The sequence below is a fragment of the Zalophus californianus genome, chromosome 1 (assembly GCF_009762305.2).
Source record: "Zalophus californianus isolate mZalCal1 chromosome 1, mZalCal1.pri.v2, whole genome shotgun sequence".
Taxonomy (NCBI): Eukaryota; Metazoa; Chordata; class Mammalia; order Carnivora; family Otariidae; genus Zalophus; species Zalophus californianus.
In genome coordinates, this window is record NC_045595.1 from 32,112,021 (window position 1) to 32,131,810 (window position 19,790).

The following is a 19,790-nucleotide window of genomic DNA, read 5'->3' on the forward strand; positions in this document are numbered from 1 at the left end:
TCCTTGTTCTAAAGTCACATGGCTAAAAAGTCATAGTCCGGGGATGTGAACCAGGTCTGCAGAATTCCACAGCCTCTGCGGCTCCCAATAACTTGTGTGGCCCAGTGTAATTAATTTGAAATTTAACTACTTTAGCCATTCCTCCCCACCATCGTCTGGAGGAAGTAAAAAACAGAGAGAGAAAACAAGCAAAAAACATGAGTAGACAGAGGGAGCAAAAGTCCTAAAGAAAAGAGATGACTGCAAACACCGGATCCAATCCATCAGGAGGGTGAAGGAGAGGGAAGGACGGGGCTGGAAGGCTGATCCCCACATGGGTTAGCAATGCGGTTGTAAGAACACAATCCCATTCAAAATTGCATCAAAAAACACAAAACACCTATGGATAAATTTAACCAAGGAGGTGTAAGACCTATACATTGAAAGCTCTAGGACCCTGATAAAAGAAATTGAAAATGACACAAATAAATGAAAAGATATTCTGTGCTCATGGGCTGGAATAATTAGTATTGTGAAAATGTCCCCATTACCCAAAGCAATCTACAGATTTAATGCAATCCTTACCAAAATTCCAAAGGCATTTTTCACAGAAATAAAAGAAACAATCCTAAAATTCATATGGAACCACAAAAGACCCAGAATAGCTAAAGCAATCTTGAGAAAGAAGAACAAAGCTCAGGCATCACACTCCCTGATTTCACACTATGTTATAAAATTGTAGTGATTAAAACAGAATGGTATTGGCATAAAAAAGGACACATAGATCAATGAAACAGAATAGAGAGTCCAGAAATCAAGTCACACAGATATGGTTAATTCATTTATGATAAAGAAGCCAAGAATACACAATGGGGAAAAGCCAGTCTCTTCCATAAATGGTGTTGGGGAAAATGGACAGTCACACGCAAAAGAATGAAACTGGACTCCTACCTTACACCATACACAGAAATGAACTCACAGTGGATTAAAGACTTGAACCAGAAAGATCTGAAAACATAAAAGCTGCTGGAAGAAAATGTAGGAGGTTAGATCCCTGACATTAGTCTTAGCTATAATTGTTTTGAATGTGACACCAAGTGCAAAGGCATCAAGGGTAAAAATAAACAAGTGGGACTACATCAAGCTAAAAATGGGCAAAGTACTGACCAGACATTTCTCAAAACAAGACATACAAGTGGCCAACGGATATATGAAAAGGTGCTCACCATTGCTAATCATCAGGGAAACGCACATCAAAACTACAATGAGATACCGTCTCACACCTGCTAGAACGGCTAATAGCAAAAGACAGCAAGTGTTGGCGAGGGTCTGGAGAAAAGGGAACCCCTGCGCACTGTGGGTGGGAATGTAAATTAGTGCATTCTCTATGGAAAACAGTATGGAGGTTCCTCAAAAAATTAAAAACAGGGGACACCTAGGTGGCTCAGTCGGTTAAGGCTCTGCCTTCAGCTCATGTCATGAACTCACGGTCCTGGGATCGAGCCCCACGTTGGGCTCTCTGCTCAGCAGTGAGTCTGCTTTTCCCTCTCCCTCTGTGCTTTCTCTCTCTTTCTCAAATAAATAAATAAATAAAATCTTAAAATAATTAAAAACAGAACTACCATATGATCTTGCAATTCCACTTCTGGGTGTTTCTCTGGAGGAAATAAAATCACTAACTTGAAAAGATATCTGCTCCTGCCATACCCATGTTCACTGCAGTATTATTTACAATAGCCCAGACATGGAAGCAACTTAAGTGTCCATCGATGGGTGCATGAATTAAAAAAAAAATGTATGTATATATAATACACACACACACACATACACACACGCACAGTTGCCAGAAGTGATGGGTAGGGGCTAGGTGACTGGGTGAAGGGGGTCAAAAGGTATAAACTTCCAGCTATAAAAGAAATAAGTCCTGGGGATCTAGCAGAGTGACTATAATTAACAATACTGTACCATATATTTAAAAGTTGCCAAGAGAGTAGATCTTAAAAGTTCTCACCAGAAAAAAAAATCTGTAACTATGTGAGGTGATAGATGTTAACTATAACAGTTATTATTAATAATAACTTATCGTGGTAATTATTTTATAATAGATACATATATCAAATCATCATGTTTTCACCTAAAGTAAATACAATATTATATGCCAATTATATCTTCATACACCTGGAAAAAAAATAAAGTGGTATTGCTAGGAGCACTTGCGTACATTTTTTAAAAAATGCAGTGGTAGTATCTTGGAATGGTTTGCATTTAGGATCAAGTCTTGCTCCTTCTACTTGCTGGGCATGTGAGATTGGGACAAGTGACATTGGTTCTCAGAACTCAGTTTCCTTGACTGCAAAATGGGATGATAATAATGACACCCACTTTGTCTAGTGCTTCAAAAGATTAAGCGAGGGGATGAACATAAAGCGCTGAGCGCTGAGCCAGCCACTGTTTCTCCCTGTTCTAAAAACCATTCCTGGTGGGAAATTCCTGTCTTATTATTCATATCTCTAAACCATTGACAGCATGTACTTTTTATTTCATTCCAATGTCAGTGGACGCAGTTTTGCTTTCTTATACTCTTTCCCCTCTTTCTACAATGTATTCTCTTCTGGAACCAGAGGTTCTCTCCTCCTAAAGTCTCTAGCCAGACTTTTCTCCAGGGACACACAGTGTTTTCTTTAACTAAACATTAACTTGGAGAGGGAGAAAAACAGGTCTATCTATTTCTGCATTAACTGAGCTGTTTTTCAGATTCCATCATTTTTTTTTAAATGTTGGAAATGCTTCACTAATTAATCAGAGCTTCACAAGAGGGCCTGTCTTTGACTTGACAGCCAAAGTCACGAAAGGAGACACACGCAGAGCAGGTCCTACCTGGAGTATGCCTGGTGGCTGTTGGAACTAATACAGAATGACCAAGTTGGGACAGACGTATCGAAAATACGTCCTCTATCTCCCCCTCCTTTTGTGCAAGATAGCTGTATGCATTTGGCCCAAGGCCTGATACAGTTTTTCTGGAGGCAGCCCGACTTGGAACATTCAAGAACACAGACGTAGGAACTGCATAAAAAGGAGGAGCTCTCCCACCCTGGTCGGAGCAAACTGCTCGCCGTCTTGACAGCAAACCTTCTGGGAAAGAGCCAGGCTTGTCACCGTGCTTGAAGTCATTTCAGGGTAACGGATGTGATGACTGCAAGGGGGTTAAGCGAAATGCCTGGCAGGTGCCCACTTCATGGCTCTACTTACTTCTTCCCATTCCTCGGCCCTCCACACATAGAGAGGACACGGCGGGGCTTGGCAGACACGCTCCGACTCCGGTCTGGTGTACGGGTTGCACTCGGACTCTCTGGCTATTCTGTGTGCTCCCATCTGACAGCCCACACTTCGCCGCCGTGTGCCTTGGCCGCAGGACACAGAGCACTAAGAAGAAAGACCGTGTAAGTGGGAGCTTTGGGTCATTTGGTGGGGAGGGTGTGTGTGTGTGTGTGTGTGTGTGTGTGTGTGTGTGTGTGTGTGTGCGCGCGCGTGTGCATGCGCGCGCGCGTGTGTGTGTGTGTGTGTGTGTGTGTGTGTGGCAGGGGTGGAGAGGGTCACAGGCATGGGGAATGCACTCCTAATCCAGTGACTTTCACCACTATTACACAGCTTTCTAATTTCCAATGAAAGGGACCCAAGATAATGTCTGAAATCTGCAAACTTAACTGCCTTTCAAGGCTGGTGAGCGAGACACGTATTTGAGTCTTAGGGAATCTAACGTTACCCAAACTCTTGGAGATGGAATGAGGCTGGGAGAGATCATTATGAAACATTTAATACAACCTCAAAATAAATAGTGCTGCCATGTGAAATAAAAACCCCACATGATTTCTATCCCAGAGGACTGGAAGTTCTTGAAATTTGGAGACACAGTGCTATTGTACAAGAAGAATTTCTTGGCAGATTAAAAGTATAACCCAAGGAGAGCAAATCATGAAAGCTTTTAGGGCCTTATAAGTAGAATTCTTTTCTCCATCACTTCCTTTCCTTGCTCCTATTCCTGGAGACAGAGGAAATTTTTTTTTTTTAAACTACTGAATTCACAGAAGTATTAGAACCTACTTACAACCTCAGATGAATATATGGAGAATAAAAGCTGACAAGGAAAAACCATTTCCTCAGGCGGGCGTCATGTTTCCAGCCCTTGAAAAATACTGTTAATCAGGCTGAAACATTTTGTTGACCAAGTTGCAAAACACCATATTAAGTCTGTAATGAACTTTCCTTTAAATTAATTTTTTAATGGTTTCCTCATTGCTGGGTTTCATAATCTCACTTATGGGCAGGCCAAGAATTATTGTCATTATTAAGGTTTTGACAGTTAGAAACTATAGGCAACATTTGCTTGGAAAGAAGAGCATATTATTACATTGAGCCATTTAAAATTATTACCAAGTTTTTGCAATAGCTCAGCCTCCATTACTTTGTCTGGTGTTGAGAAAATAAGTTTAACATACATTACAGCCACCGTATTTCTGAGAGGAAGTCTTAAAGAATAGAATCACGATCTTTTCAATTAGAAAGTATTCTTGACCAATTAACCTGCAGCAGGATTCATCTCACTCTGAGGTTAATGGGAATTTACTAGCGAGAAGCACACCCAGTGGATTCTGCTGAATATTAATTTTATTTTCATTTCAGATTTTAAGAAAAGAGTTGATACTATTTAGAGGGCAACTGGGGAAATCATATCATTTCAGATGAGTCTATGCCAGGCAGGAGCTCAAAGGTTCACATCAAAGCTAGCTGAAGAGAAGGAAATTATTTTGAGGCAACATAGTTACTATTGTTTGGGTTTAATTGTATTAATTGGATTGAATGAGTTTGTGACCCAGAAGAAACCAGACTTTTAAAGTCATTATGTCCTGGGTAGAAAGGGAGGGTTCCTAAAGACAAGTGATGGCCTTGTCTATAGAAAATGACCATCTAATGCTCATGGGAGCTACATGTATAATATTTCCCATTGATTACCCTGGAAATGAATGAACTATAACTTGGGGGAGTCACTACGTGAATGACAGAAATGTTCCAACATCATCATCATTGACAACAAACACTGACAACTAAAAAAACCCTTTGGCTACTTGAATTTGTGAATATATATATATATATATATATATATATATATATATTCCCATATATATATATATATATATATATATGAATGTCTCTGGACACTCCCAGAACAGTGTATCGAAATGGAAATACAAAGAAAGACTAAGAATAATTAGGTAAACAAATTTGAGCCTGGCAGAGGGCTGATATATATTCAAAATCTCACAATGTTTTAATAACCTAAAGAGAAAGGAACAAACGTTAAAGACTTTCAGAGTGTGTACTATTCAAGCTCTAAGTAAATGAAACCTCTTTTTGATGTTATTGTTACTGAGTAAATTACTTATGGTTCAACGAAGGCAAGGTATTAAGAGCCCTAAGTATCCAACATTAACCAAAAATCACTTCCTCCAGTGTTCAACAATTTCTCAAAAGGCAAATAAAGACACAGGAAGGTTCAGTGATAGAGTATGCCATGGTGGCTTGTGATTTTTGTAATGTCAAAGCCAGCTTGGAAACAAAGAAAGGTTTTGCCATGACTTAAGTGCACATAAGTTTTGAGCTTTGCCTTTCTGAACACCCCATTTACAGTCATCTCTGTTCAAAATGAAGTACACTGCATCAGAGTTAGTTCTCTGAGTTTAACTTTCTTCCTGTGCTGTTGCAAGGGAGGCAACAATTTGCATACAGAGCTGGCCATGCTTGCTTGGCGAATTCTGAGAGACTTGTATGGAAAGCCCATGAATAAAACAGCAACAGAGAGACCTCTGCATGACCTTGGAGGTGGCGAGGGTGGTAGTGTGTGCACATGTGTGTGCTTAATTCTTCTTGTTCTATTCAGTGCATCTTCTAGTTAGTGTGCAGGGGAAAAAGGCTGAGCAGTCTCTATTAATGTGTTTCCCCCTGCTGTCATTCCAGCATGGAATGTGCAGGTTTGAAAGGAGATGTTTTTAGTTCTGAACTCCTGCGCTGGGAGCTGTGTTTCATCTCTCTGTCCTCCCTACTGTGCAATGCTAGCATGCAGAACTCCCCAACTTACTGGGGGACCTCAATGCCTGTTTCCACAGATAAAAAGAATCTCTTTGCAACTTCCGATGTGTGGGGAATCATAATATACACTTGAAAACTGGAAAAGTATCTTATATACTTTTTTCCCCAGTATTATTGCTGAAATTATGGTGGTGATGTTATTTAGAGGAGGGACTAGCTTGAAAAATAACTATATGAACCAACTTGAATAAATAAGAGTCCCAATCATAATAGCAGCATTTCACTAAGCACTTACTATGTGCCAGACTCTATACTGGGGTTTCTCAACCTAATAGTTCTTTATTGCTTGGAGCTGTTCTGTAACCGCTGTAGGAAGTTTAGCAGCTTCCCTGGACTCTACCCATTTAATGCCAGCCGTATCTCCCCTCCTCCACCCACTTGTGACAAACAACACTGTCTCCAGGCATTGCCAAATGTCCCAAGAGTATAATATCACCCCTAGTTGAGAGCTGAGCTTCATGCTAAGCATTTGACAGAATGTATCTTTTTATACTTGCTGATAAACCTTTTAGAGAGATCCTGCGCAAAGATGGCAAAGAACAGAGATAATCAACTCTAGCAAAAACAAAAACATAAAGCAGTCAAAGTGAATTCTGCCCTAGGCAATGTGCCATGGCTGCCCTGGGTCCGAATTTGCCTTCCAGTTTTAAAATACGGTGCTAATAGGATGCAGTCTTTCATGCTACGTCAGCAAGAGTGTGGGTGAGAGGCCTGTATTCAAACAACTCAACATCAGTGCTTACAGTTCAAATACAAACGAAATAATGGAGAGCACAAAGCCCTCAAGTGACTCTCTTCCTCACTACTGACTATGTGCATATGGTTTCCTTGATTTCTCATAGGACACAAGCTACACATTTGCCATGTTTCTGCATTAAACACTAGCGGAATACTTCAGAATCAGACACCACAACCAAGCTGTAACTATAAGAAAAGTTCTAACCAAAAATGGCTGATGGATTCATCGTGCAATTTGCCAGCTTCCCTTTTGGCATTAGCAGTGAAGAGCTTTTAAAATTTGATTAGTTCCCTCAATTGAAGACACCACTGATGGCAAGACAAGGCATTACATTTTGTATCACTAAGGCAAAAAGGGCTATTTTAATTAAGTCATGGCATTCCATTGGTTGTTAGACCCATTCTCAGCACCACAGAGGGGTTCAAGTGTGAAAAAGACATGCATCTCAGGACTGAGAAATGAATCGACTGAGCGAATTCATGATTGACAAGCGATGATGAAGTGTTACTTTTATTCTAATCTGATCATTTATTCTTTTTATTTCTGGCCTTCATTTAAAAAAAAACCTTTCTATAGGTATGGATTAAACAATTTTTACTCTGAAATGGTTCCGTATCATGGGACTACAGAGTCTTCACATGTATCAAACTGAATCAAGAATTTGCTGCCGATCTTTGACTTAAAATTTCATGGGTATCCCTTATCTCTTGATCAAAAGCATCGAAACAAATTGAATGTGAACTTCTAAAAAATGTTTTAAAATTTTAATGAGGATGTTTTCCAATATAAGCTTTCCTTTTATTGGAAAAATTTCCTTGACAAATTCAAGATTTTCAAAAGATGTAGAAATGAAACATCCCACTTTAAATCTCAAAGCACCAATTTTGAGGGCGAGACTATGAAGATCAACACAGCCCGATATTTTATACGTCCTATTATCTTCAGACATTTCAACATGATGAGAAATGGTGCTAATTCTTCTTCCTACCGTGAACAGGAGATGACTAGAATATAGTACCAGCAGAAAACAGAAGGACCAGATAGATACAAAATCTTCTAAACATTGTTGCAAATGGATAATCATTACTCTTGCTTCAATATCACTGCCTTAGGGATATTTCTGTTTACCAATGGATCATTAGTAAGCCAATAATCTTTAACCATGCAGACCGTCTTTCTCCATTAACCACTGCATCTGATTGTTTTCAGGCATACTTCTAAATTGCATAAATTAGATTTTGCCCATGCAGCACCTTGCCTTGCCTGCTTTTATAATTCATTTCTACAAATCAAATCAGGGCATTACAAAGCTAGCCACAGACCATTACATAACTGTGTTTACTTGCATTTTCTACAAAGTTGACTAGACTGTTTTAAGCAATCATTTTGAACAGGTGCAGTCTTTTCTAGGGAGGCATTCTGATAATCCTATTACCTTATGTTCAAAACCCCACCCCAGGGTTCAAACCTAATCATCCCAGATTTGTAAGCAATTTTAGACTTCCTAACCAGATCACAGAATACTGGACTAAAACTCACCCTGTGTTTACCAATAAAGAGTGAAAGATTCTTTTAATCATCTCTATATTGAATAAATTGGCCTATAAAAAGAGCATCATTTCCATGCTCCAAACTTAATATTCAGCGCATGATGCAAATAGATAAGTAGAGGCCAAGGAACATAAAGAAAAGCAATAGAGCATGAAAGTCTACAAGAGGACAAGCTAATTAGTGCAGTATCTTCAATAATGTTAGCTGCGGGCTTATACATGAATTGAATAGCTCCCCAAATAAAAGGGCTGGAAGTTACAGATGACAGCCGTCACTTAGACAAACCATTAAGGATGACCAATATGAAACACTGCCTTGAAATCTGATCCCTTAGGGAAGCCAGAGGAGTTACTCGCTCTGGTTGGGCACCGAAGCTTTGATTGCTGAATTAAAACAGAAACAAAAACACACATGATCATTATGAGAGAGGCCTTGCGAAGGACGAGGCTACTCTGCTAGGGAATGATGCAGGTCATGTCTTACGTTTCTGTTAAGTGGCTTATGGCTGGGGGGAGCATGTGGGACAATGATGCCAGCTCAGAGCATTTGAGAAAAATTCACATTTCTAGAGGAATTTTCCATTAGTCATGTCGAAATGGAGAATTCCCAACTCCTCCCCATGTTAACACAGCCATCCAAAGCTTCTCTGAGGCTCCAGGCAATCAAGATCCAGGCTCTGAAAGAACGAAATCTAGAGCTTGCCAACCTGGAACTTACTTTCCTATTGATTCTTAGGAGCATCTGTATGATTCTCGGCTGCACGGGAGAACCACAAATTCACTGAAAGCTCAAAGAGGCCAAAATCAACAGAGGGGAAGAGCAACATTAAATACAGAATATACGAAACTGTACCTTATTATTTTTAAGCAAGCACCTTCAACCAAGCTGAGAGAATGTACAAGTATAGAGTGAAGACATCAGCTTCAAGGCTTACGTGTGAGAGACTTTGGTTCACACATCAATTGTTCATAGGTAAACAGAAGCTTCTGAAAGTTCCTTGTTGAATACAACAGGGAAACTCTCTTACCCAGCTCCTGTCTAGATTACCAAAATGTTTAGAGTTAGTGGAGTCTGACTGTAATTGGTTTCTTGGGAACTTACCCCCCCTTCCCCGTCCGGTAGACACATCACATTCATCCAAACAAAATATTTCTCTTGAGAACCTCTTAGATTTAAGACCTCTGAACTAAGTACTCGGCATTCATTATTGCATCAAATCCTCAGAAGAGCTATATGAAGTAGGCTCGGGAAGGTTAAACAGATCACCCAAGGTCGCCTGGCTAGAGAATGAGAGCACTTCTCCTTTTGTCTCCCATCTCTGTTGTCCAGAAGCAAATGAGCAGAGACATATTCACTAATACTTCATACTGATAGCCCTTTCTTTAAGCATCTCAACTCAGACCCAATTCCCGCCAGGTGGTCAGAGTCAAGCTTACCGCAGTCTGAGTTAGTGGTTGTTTAAGTGATGGAGGATATTAAAAAATGCCATCAGCGAGGTACTGAAGGGCCACTCTGTGCTTGATGTCTTACACCTACATCCACTACCACTTAGAATTCATCCTCACAACCATCCTACTGTAGGCGTTGTGCACGGCACCAAGGGCTGAATCCACTGGCCCAAGGTCTCCCCACTAACAAGTATGCTGACATAGTGTTCCCTTCCCCAAGCTCCCCTCTGCAAAACCAAAACTGTGCAGAGAAACACAACCGACCCCCTGGTGTCGGCCATGTGGCGGAAGGTAAGAAGGAAGCAGTCATAAGGAGAAGCATTGCTCACCTGACTCCAGGCGCCAGCCTTCCATTTGGGGCATCTTCCTCCTCTGCACTTTCTGTGCCCATTTGGCTTAGCAAGGTGTTTACAGTAATCACTTTCTAAATGGCTTCCATCCTTTGCCATGCAGTAAACATTTCGTTGTTTATGCCCTCGACCACAAGAGACAGAACACTGAAATATAAAGCAATGGCAAGGTTGTTGTTGTTGTGTGTGTTTTGTTTTTTTTTTAATCACATGGACTTTGATAAAAACCTGAGTCGTGAGATGTTAAGATCGTATCTAACACAAGTCACCATCCCCCCTTTACCAGAGCCATTTTAGGTCATATCTCAAGGTTCCGCATGGCAAGAAGGTAGCATTGGGCGGGGGGGGGAGCCGTCTGTAGCATTATAGCAGCAATCCTGGATAGTATTTTGGGTCACTCAAGAGTGTGGGCAAATCCTGACACTTTAGGCCAAAAATAAAGCCAATGAACCAGAAATTACCACAAAATTCTGATTTTAAGTCCTACTATGAATTCGTAAGGATTCCTGTTGCACATCTCACTTTATGCAATCTCTGATCAAGATATTTCTTTAACAAAATGCCTTGTTATTCACTGATTTGGATAAAGGTGCATTTCCAAAATACAACTGTGTCCCATTTCCTAATTAAATGATTTAAAGGAACTCTTCTACCATTTTTCAGAGGATAAACTCCATTTTTCCCAGTCGGTTGGGAAGGAGGTAAAAAAGCCACATTAGAAACTGAAAGGTAAGCTAGCAGGTAAGTCTGTGCCAATTTGGGGAGGGAGGCATTACCTTTCAACTCTGATCTGCAAGTTCACTGAACTGTTTTAAATGTGACCTTGTCTGACCACATCTAAGAAACTTGACTTTGATTTCAGATTAGGTTTCTCAGAAAGGTTTAGGAATCAAAGTGCCCATGGAGTCAGGACAAAAATCTGATATGACAGCTTCTTGTGGAACAGGCAAGAGGCTGGCCCCAGTGAGTGCACCGAGATACTCAACGTCCATTTGCCTCATTAGCGATTACAGAAGTCATTACCACTCGGATCATAAGCTTGCTGGCTCAGGTTTTCAAGACACATTATTTCCCAATATAACGTTCTTGACTTTTAGAGGGAAATGAGTTTCAGAATGAAGAACAAAATGTGAAAATGCAATGAAAACAGATTTCAAGTGTCATTTCCTTCTATTCAATATTTCTTATTTCCCTCACTAACTCTGTGATTTTGTTAAATAATTACCAAAGTGCCCTTTTATGCCCCATAGATAAATAGCACCCCGTAAAACACAGAGCCAAATATTAATCCAACTGCTGTTACCAAGCATGTTCAAAGTTCTATCGTTCATAAATGTGCCAGACATCTTTCTCTAATAAGCACAAATCATTACACACATTTCAATAGTAGCTAGTAAATGATTTTGCAATATGTCTATTAATAAGTTTGGCTGTGACTTTTTACTTCAGGAAATGGAAACATTGCCAGTTGCATTTGAGCTCCATCTTATGAGAGTATTATGATTTGGAGTTGTCATTCTGGAAAACTTTTTTTTTTTTTAAGAGTAATTTATTTATTTATTTGTGAGAGAGAGTGTGGGGAGGGGGCAAGGGGGCAGAGGGAAAGAGACAGAAAGTCTTAAGCAGACTCTGCACTGAGAGCACAGAGCCTGATGTGAGGGAGAGCACGGAGCCTGATGTGAGGTCGATCTCATGACCCAGAGATCACGACCTGAGCCAAAACCAAGAGTCAGACGCTCAACCGACTGCACCACCCAGGTGCCCCTGGAAATCTTAATAGAGTACACAGTGTAGAAGGAAGGAGACTAATTTAAATATATTCATACCAAAACAGAAACAACCATCTTTCAACCTACAATGCTTTCATGTACATAATGCCTTGGGACATAATTCTAGAAGGTTTAGAATGAAGCTCCTAGGGACACCTGGGTGGCTCACTGGTTAAGCGTCCATCTTCGGTTTAGGTCGTGATCACAGGGTCTTGGGATCAAGCCCCACATCGGGCTCCCTGCTTAGCAGGGAGCTGCTTCTCCTTCTCCATCTGCCTTTATCCCCCCACTCATGCTCTCTCTCACTCTCTCTCTCTCAAATATATAAATAAAATCTTAAAAAAATAATATGAAGCTCCTAGAAATATTCCTACAAACCAATGGTCTAAAGACTTGCATACAGAATAATCGCTACTGTTAGTGACTAATTCTAATATTTAGAAACTTTGACAGATAACAAAGGGGCATAATTTGAATTTAAGATGAATTCATTTGTTCATTCAACAAACATTTCAGTGTCTACTATATGTTTCAAAATATATGCAAAGGGCTGGGCACATAGTGATGAGCAAAGCTGACTGCGCCCCACCCCTCATGGAGCTTCCAGGCCAGTGAGGGAGACCAACATCAACCACATGTTGACAAAAATAAACATGCGCTTAGTAATGGAGAGGAGTGCTCTGGGGGAAACAAGCTGCCGGGGTTGCAGGAGGGCTCCCGAGGTTTCCCCCAGGGCCAGACCATGCAGAGCTCACAGGTCCTAATCATCTATCTGGATTTGGAATATCACTACTGAGTTTTAAATCAGGGCAAAATATGGTCTGATGTTTGCTTCAAAAATTCTACCCTAACTGCTGAGTGGACAATGGATAGGAATACAGCATGAATGGAAACAATAAAACTGCTCAGGTAGCTACTGCATTGGTCCAAGCAAGAGGTGATGGTGTTTCTTTTCTTTTCTTTTTCTTTTTTTTTAGAGGAAAAGAGAAGTGGGGAGGGGCAGAGGGTGAGGGAGAGAGAGAATTTTAAGCAGGCTCCATGCCCAGTGCAGAACCTGATGTAGGGCTTGATCTCACAACCCTGAGACCATGACCCGAGCCAATATCAAGAGTCAGATGCTTAACCAGCTGAGCCAGCCAGGCGCCCCGGTGATGGTGATTCTAAAGAGGGTGCAGAGTGCTGGGGTGGGGGAAGTTGGTTGATTTAAGACATACTCTTTTCAGGGAGAAATGGTGGATCAGCTGTGGGGTGCAGGGGAGAAGGCAGACTCAGGAAGGACTCCCAGGTTTGCAGTATGGCTAACTGGATAGTGATGACACTTACAGGGATGGGGAAACAGCACTGGGAGTCAAGGATGTATTTATTTGTAGGAAACAGACTGAACTCAAAAGGTCTGCATACATGGGTGCGAACGGGCTTAATTAGGGCGAAGAAACAGGCATACCTGGAAACAGAGGAACATGGGTGAACTTACAGCAAATCGACCCATAGGGATAGTCATTTCAATATATAAGTAGTACAAACAACCTATCTTTTAATATGAAGCGGGGGAAGAGAGTTGATGGAAATGGCAATTCACTAATCTGCTGTGGCATCACAGGGACAGTCTAAAAGGAGGCAGCAATCTACAGAGGCAGAATTAGAAAAGGCTCAGCATTCTCACATTCATTCATGGCCAGGCACTGCTCTAAGACTGTACTTGCATTGTCTCATTTAATCATCCCAATAACCATAAATTTAGGTACTAGGATTGGAGACAACTGGTGTTTCCAACCTGGTGTAACCACAATGCTTTCTATATACCTCTCCCCCCTGTGATTCCAACACAAGCGGATAGATGTCTGTTGAGAATAACAGCACAAGGAAAACAGGTCAATTATCACCATCATCACCGATAATAATTCATCCGAGAGGCATGACTGGTGCAACCAACATCTATTGCCCGTGAAATGAAAATGGAGGAAGTAGATTCCAAATCTGATGCCTTAAAATCTAGTTATTTGGGGATTTGAATGAAACCAACTTGGAAAAAAAAGAATGCAACTTGGAAAAAAAAAGAAGTATTCTTCAGCATGACTCACTACACATATTATTTGCCTAAAATTAAGATATAAAAGTGATAAGGAAATCCTCAAGGTAACTAATCATAAAAAACCACTTTTCATTTCATGCTTTCTAACTTACCAGTGAAGAGAAGCAGCTGCTTGGGGGAAATTTTCATATCTAACAGGTTCATTAGTGGGTCTATTATGATTTCCTAAAGAAGTCATTTTGATAATAAAATAAACACTGGTTGCAGCTCTTATATTCTGAGGGAAATTTCCATCTGATCATTTCCAGCCTTTTCCAGGCACTGACTTTTGCATCAATGTGTGTCACTAAGATATGATAGCTAAATTCAGTGCATCACCTAGTATGGGCTATTTATTGGCCACATATCTGAGGGGTCTTGGTCGGTGGAATGTTTAAGCCCTTAAATGTGCAGCTGAAATAGCCTCCTAAGTTGCCCATTGGACTCTAATGTTTGTTCCTTTGGAGAAACAACTCAACCTTCTTGAGAGAATACTTTTCCCCCAGCTTTGCACAACACTCCTGAACAATGTGGTGTAATCTCTGCTTGCTACTTAGAAACATCAAGGTCAGTATCCCAAATGCCTGGGCTTTGAGGCTTTTGTTTCTGTGAGGCCATTCACAGGGGATGTTTAATGTGAAGCTTTGTTCAGCTGCTGCCTTAACACTTTCCACTGACTAAGGTCTAAGAGCTTGAAATCCTCACATTTCAACTCATCTGATGGACACGACACTCAAGGCGTGGGCAGCCTGCTCGTAATCTCTACTGAGGGCTTCTCTCTCTCGAGTGGTAGCTCTAGTTATGGTGAACCTCAGGGTCCGCTGTGCTGCCCCTGGCATCATCAGTCCTTTCACTTATATGGAGGGGCGTAGTCTCTCAGACGTCAAGAAGCCAGCAAACCGCCCAGTGCGTCTGCCTGGATAAGAAGGGCTGAGGACCTAGAAAGAATGAGACTCCTAGGTTGCCAAGGCAGCTTCGAATCTGGACATCCGTATGAAGACGGGAGAGTATCTGGTTAGGAACTAAGGAACTAAGAAGGAATAGGAAAGGGAGGGTGGAGGTCAGGGATGCACACAGAATCTGGCCAGATGGAAGCTTCTCGATGGGGCTGGGTGATGCTGGGGCTTAAAGGAAGCCACAGAGGGGCCAGGGTATAGACCAGGGCTGCCCAGGTATAGCAGATGCTCGCTACATAGGGGTTAATGAATGGTCCAGGAGAACAGCTCTAGCAGAATGTCTGGCACTGTTCTGTATATCTAGGTGATTTCCAGCTCCAAGGGATCTAGAACACATGAGACTCCATTTATGTGCCATGTGTGATGGAGGATGCTATGCTGGTCAACTAGTCCATATTTTCAACCACAGGACTGGCTGCCAGCAGGTTAGAAATAAGGAAGAATTGAAAGGCCAAGAGGAAGGACATACACTGCAAGCCATTACCAAATTAAGTCAAGATTCTCCCGCTGGAAGGATTTTTGAAAATCAAGTAGCTAACCATCACTCTGAGACTGGTGAGCAGATTTCAGTTTTGAGAGAGGACACTGTACTAATCCTTATTTGCCTTGCCCTTGTGATCCTGTAAAATATGAAAGTCACATCCAAATCCCTGCATTTAAAAAAAATGTTTGGTTGCATCTTTTACTAACAACAGCTCTTTCTGATTCTATTCTCATTTTGCTTTTGTTGACCAAAACATAAAGTCAAGCCTCGCCTGAAAAGCAGGCTGTCAGCAAGGACGTGAGGCTTGCAGCCAAGGTTCAGGACTGCCTTTGCCAATTACGGTGATGAATGAAGTGAGTGTGCGGGAGCATCACATGATCAGGAGAGGCAAAACCAGCCAGCACACACTATCCCCCCCAAGCCAGGATGAGAGCACAAGGACATAGACTGGGGGATCAGAGCGCCCAACACGGCTCAGTGTGGGGGCTGGAAAACCACGGGGCTTGCCACCTAGGAAAAAGACAGTAGCTGCCACTCACACGTGTATATGTACTGCCTTCCACACTGGAGGCAGCCAGCAAATAATAATGGAAGTGAATGAACACATGAAAATCGTAGCCGTTAGAGAAGTGTACTAGAAACCAAATGTCGTGTTTTCCTAAATGTCACAAAGAAAGAACCACCCGGAATCTGACCCACAGTGTGACTACTGAACTGATTTGGCACGAGTCATTGAGATTCAAAAAGGCCACCCCAGGACCCCTCTTTCAGTTGGAACAGAACTACTGGAACTCACACCAGCTACCTTCTATTGAACCCCTTACTGTGAATGAAAAACTAAGCTGAAAGACACTGGCTTCCGTCATTTAATCCCAACGGCAACCCTGTGACTTAGATGCTATTAGGATTCCTTTTTCCAGATAAGGAGAACCAAAGAGGTGATATTACTTGCTCAGGGTCACAAAGCCAGGGACCAGCAGAGTTAGTCTTCAAATACATGCACCTCCTGGGCTCCAGAACCACCACTTTCTTCCTTAAACTATACTGAAGAAAGGGCTTGGTTAAGAAAACAAGCTGTTTACCTCGACTTACCCAAGGCAACAACAAAAAAGCAAGGACCTCAAAGAAATGTCTCTTGAGACTATTCTAGAACCCTATGATTCCTCAGTCCCTCAGGAAGACAATACCTGTACAATGTTAGTATTTCTGACTTTATTACTTTCTTCACAGCATCTTGAGGACCCTGGGAAGAAAGACACTTAGAGTACCAAAATACAATCACATAAATAAAAGGCCAGATTTGCCTTTGGCTGAAGCCACACCCTGACTTTCTCCTGGCCACTTTTCAGGGTTTCTTCACCCTGTGGGGTCTGCCTGATGCCACATGGCGAATGGCGGCTTCCGTTCCCTGGTCAATGAATGGCTCTTTGCATGGTCATGAATGGAAGGCTGCGGGTTGTCGATTTGGACCTGCCAATTCACTAGGACTAATCTCTCAAATGCTTGTGCTGTAAGACATCTCAAAGATGGCTCAGTCCATCTATTTATCTCACAAATTCAACACTAGAGACAAGGAGACATGGCAAGCTCAGGCACACAGCAAGGAAGAAGTAAACACAGGCTTAGGACGCTGAATACCTGTACCCAGCACAGAACTGTAACCCCCTGGGGACTTGTGGCCAAGTACTGGTGTTCTTCACGTTGCTCAGAAACCATGGCTGACCAGTCAGTCACCCCGATTCTTCCCAGGTCAGTCATGCTCACAAAAAGCTAGCATGATAAACAGGGACTAGGAAGGCAGGCGTCGATTCTACCACCTCTGGCTTTGATGGATGGCAGACACCCGTAGGAACAAGAGTAAATGATAACAACCTCCTGTTCCAAGCTGCCAGTGAAGAACAAATTCCAATGGGTGGGACATGCATGAGTGGCAGCACAGGAAACAAAGCTCCCTGCTTGTCTTCACCTTGCTCTAAGATGCCACAAATTAAAGGCATAGGTTTTGGAGTCCGGCACCCCTAGGCTGACACACCATCTGCCATTTTACTTCAGTGCCATTTGGGGCAAATTACTTAACCTCTCTCAGCTCAGATTTGTTTTCTGTAAAATGGGGACCACAGCACTGTCGACATTCAGCAGAGTCACGTCACAATTAAGTGGGACACTGCATACAGTCAGAGCTCTTGGTGTTCTGGCCGAACAGCGTAAAAATCATTACACATTCCCTATCACCACTACTACTATTTCTATTCAGCAGAGTCTTTTAGAATACCTCCCAACACGTGGATAGAAAGGGGAGTGTTTTTTTTAAAAATCCAGGTTAACTAATGGAGTCTCTGAGATGAGCATTCTCACACAGACGTTTGCTGAGTGAAGGAGGGACTTGGGCAAAAATCTCACCCATGTGAACGGGGGAAGAGCTTTCCTTTCCAAAGGTCCCAAAGCAATCCACACATCAGACATCAATGTGGAGAACTCCTCCTCTAGTAGTGCCCTTTTCACTCTTTTCAACTCTTTCTTATTAATACGGTCTCCCTGGCCCCAGAAGATAGGAAGACGAGTAAGAAAAAGAAAGACCCCACATCCGAATGCCACGCCTTTTTCCTACTCCACCGTTTCCTGCTCACATGTATTATCTCAAGAACTACTTATGTTTCTCATTTGCTTCTTGGGAGGTTAGTCCTTGAATGTCCCAAAACACAGCCTTCACACCAGTGACCACCGTTACCGAACAGCCGTGCCCTCCCTTCCCAGCTCTGCTCAGCTCTGCCTTGGCAGTGGTCACAGTCCTTTGTGACCTGCTGGGTGTGAGCACAGTGAGGGCTTCTCACAACACAAGAATGGCTCCGGATGGGGGGCGTCAGGGGACTAGAATGACTGGGGCGGGAGAGAGAGCTCTGCCAGCAAACAAGGGCTGTGACTTCAGGGCGTAAAGCCAATGTTGACAGGTCTGCCTGATGGCTGTTTCTGGCCAGGACCACCATGGCACTTATTACCATGAAAAGGAGCTGAGAAAGCAGGAGATTGGCAGGGAACACCAGGGAAGAAAGCAGATGCGGGAGTCACGGTCGTCCCAGCCGGATGGGGCATTAGGCCACCCTTCCATCCCCACTGCCCCCAACACCGACAGCCTCTGCAATACTACAAAGGTCGAAGACTATGGGAGAAAAGGCACTAAGAGTCACATGTCAGAGCTTGGAGCATGCTTGAAGGCTGCTGTCAATATGATAGCCAAGTAGGTGGCCCTGCATATGTCTCGCACGGGGGATGGCAGGGCCATGCCAATATGGGGACACAGTAGGAAGGGCTCATGCCCTCCGCCTCCCCATCCCCCCCAAGAATGATGAGGCACAGGGCTCTCCAGCTACCCCCTCCCTACGTCATAATGAAACAACTTCATATGAGAGGAGGGGACATGAATATTCACATTAAATAGAACAGCATAGGAAATCCACTATGCAAGTTGCAAAATCCAAATTGAGGTTCTTTTTGTTCTGCAAGAATGTTAAATATTACGATGCTTCTCCCCACTGAGACAAAAAACAAAAATGAAGACAATCTGCAAAAGCAACACCTGGTGAATTTTATCACGGCCACATCCAGTGGTGCCCTCTGGAAACTGAGGCACAGTACATCACCTGGCCCTGTGGTCCCTAACATGCCCTCTGATTCCCCATTTTCAAGCACACTGACTATTTTAATTCTTTGTAACCTGACTTCAGCAGAATAATGATATTGGCATCTTTCAGGTGAAGATGGTACAAGGACCCACCCTTTGTGCTTGCCACAGGATTGTCCATGAAGGCTGTCTGGAAGACAGGGGGATAGTGGGTGAGATATCTGTGCCAGGATCCTTATTCTCAGCTATTGCAAAGGTGAGTGATGAAGTGTCTGAGTAACTGGTGGAAAGCTATGGCTGAGGGATGGGTGACCAGAACTTCTTGGCACTCTGAAGGTAGACCATGACTGAGGCTGCCTGGAAATGTCATTCTGCTAGAAGATGACAATGTTCGGGGACACCCCCTCATGACTTAACTAGTGTCACAGACGGTCAGGAACAGACCTGGGAAGCTTAAGTCATCTTTGGGAATGCCTCCATAGAAAAGCAATCCATGCGGGTTCTCTCTGGACTTTCATCTACCCAACCGAAGTGCAGCCCTTAAACCTCTTCCTCCTCCCAAAGAACTAGTCTCTCTGCCTTTCAGTCATGGAAAAGACACCAGGACAAAGTCCTTGTAATTGCCTCTTCCAGTCTTGCTTTCTCTGTGTAACTGGACCTTCCTCCATTGATTTGGTGTG

The 19,790-nt window shown here is 42.5% G+C and overlaps 1 protein-coding gene and 1 long non-coding RNA gene across 14 annotated transcripts in view; one reads left to right on the top strand and one right to left on the bottom strand.

Moving 5' to 3' along the window:
* The window catches only part of ADAMTS9 (ADAM metallopeptidase with thrombospondin type 1 motif 9), a 160,762-nt gene that overhangs the window by 34,835 nt on the left and 106,137 nt on the right, over positions 1-19,790 (bottom strand). For 6 of the 9 annotated variants that reach the window (XM_027585859.2, XM_027585860.2, XM_027585862.2 and 3 more), the window contains 2 exons: positions 10,191-10,358; positions 3,229-3,402 (listed from right to left, as the gene is read on the bottom strand). The exons of 1 other annotated variant lie outside the window; for it this stretch is intronic. In XM_027585859.2, the coding sequence (XP_027441660.1) occupies positions 3,229-3,402; positions 10,191-10,358 (342 nt within the window). The remainder of the gene's footprint in view (positions 1-3,228; positions 3,403-10,190; positions 10,359-19,790) is intronic. 2 more of the 9 variants (XM_027585864.2, XM_027585865.2) reach the window with 2 other exon arrangements.
* The window catches only part of LOC113917835, a 31,993-nt gene continuing 15,483 nt past the window's right edge, over positions 3,281-19,790 (top strand). The window contains exons 1-5 of one of the 5 annotated variants that reach the window (XR_003518371.2): positions 3,282-3,419; positions 9,149-9,385; positions 10,875-10,952; positions 15,417-15,562; positions 19,241-19,366. This is a non-coding gene — a long non-coding RNA (uncharacterized LOC113917835). Of the gene's footprint in view, positions 3,420-9,148; positions 9,386-10,874; positions 10,953-15,416; positions 19,367-19,790 lie in introns of all 5 variants that reach the window. The other 4 variants (XR_003518370.2, XR_003518373.2, XR_003518372.2 and 1 more) reach the window with 4 other exon arrangements.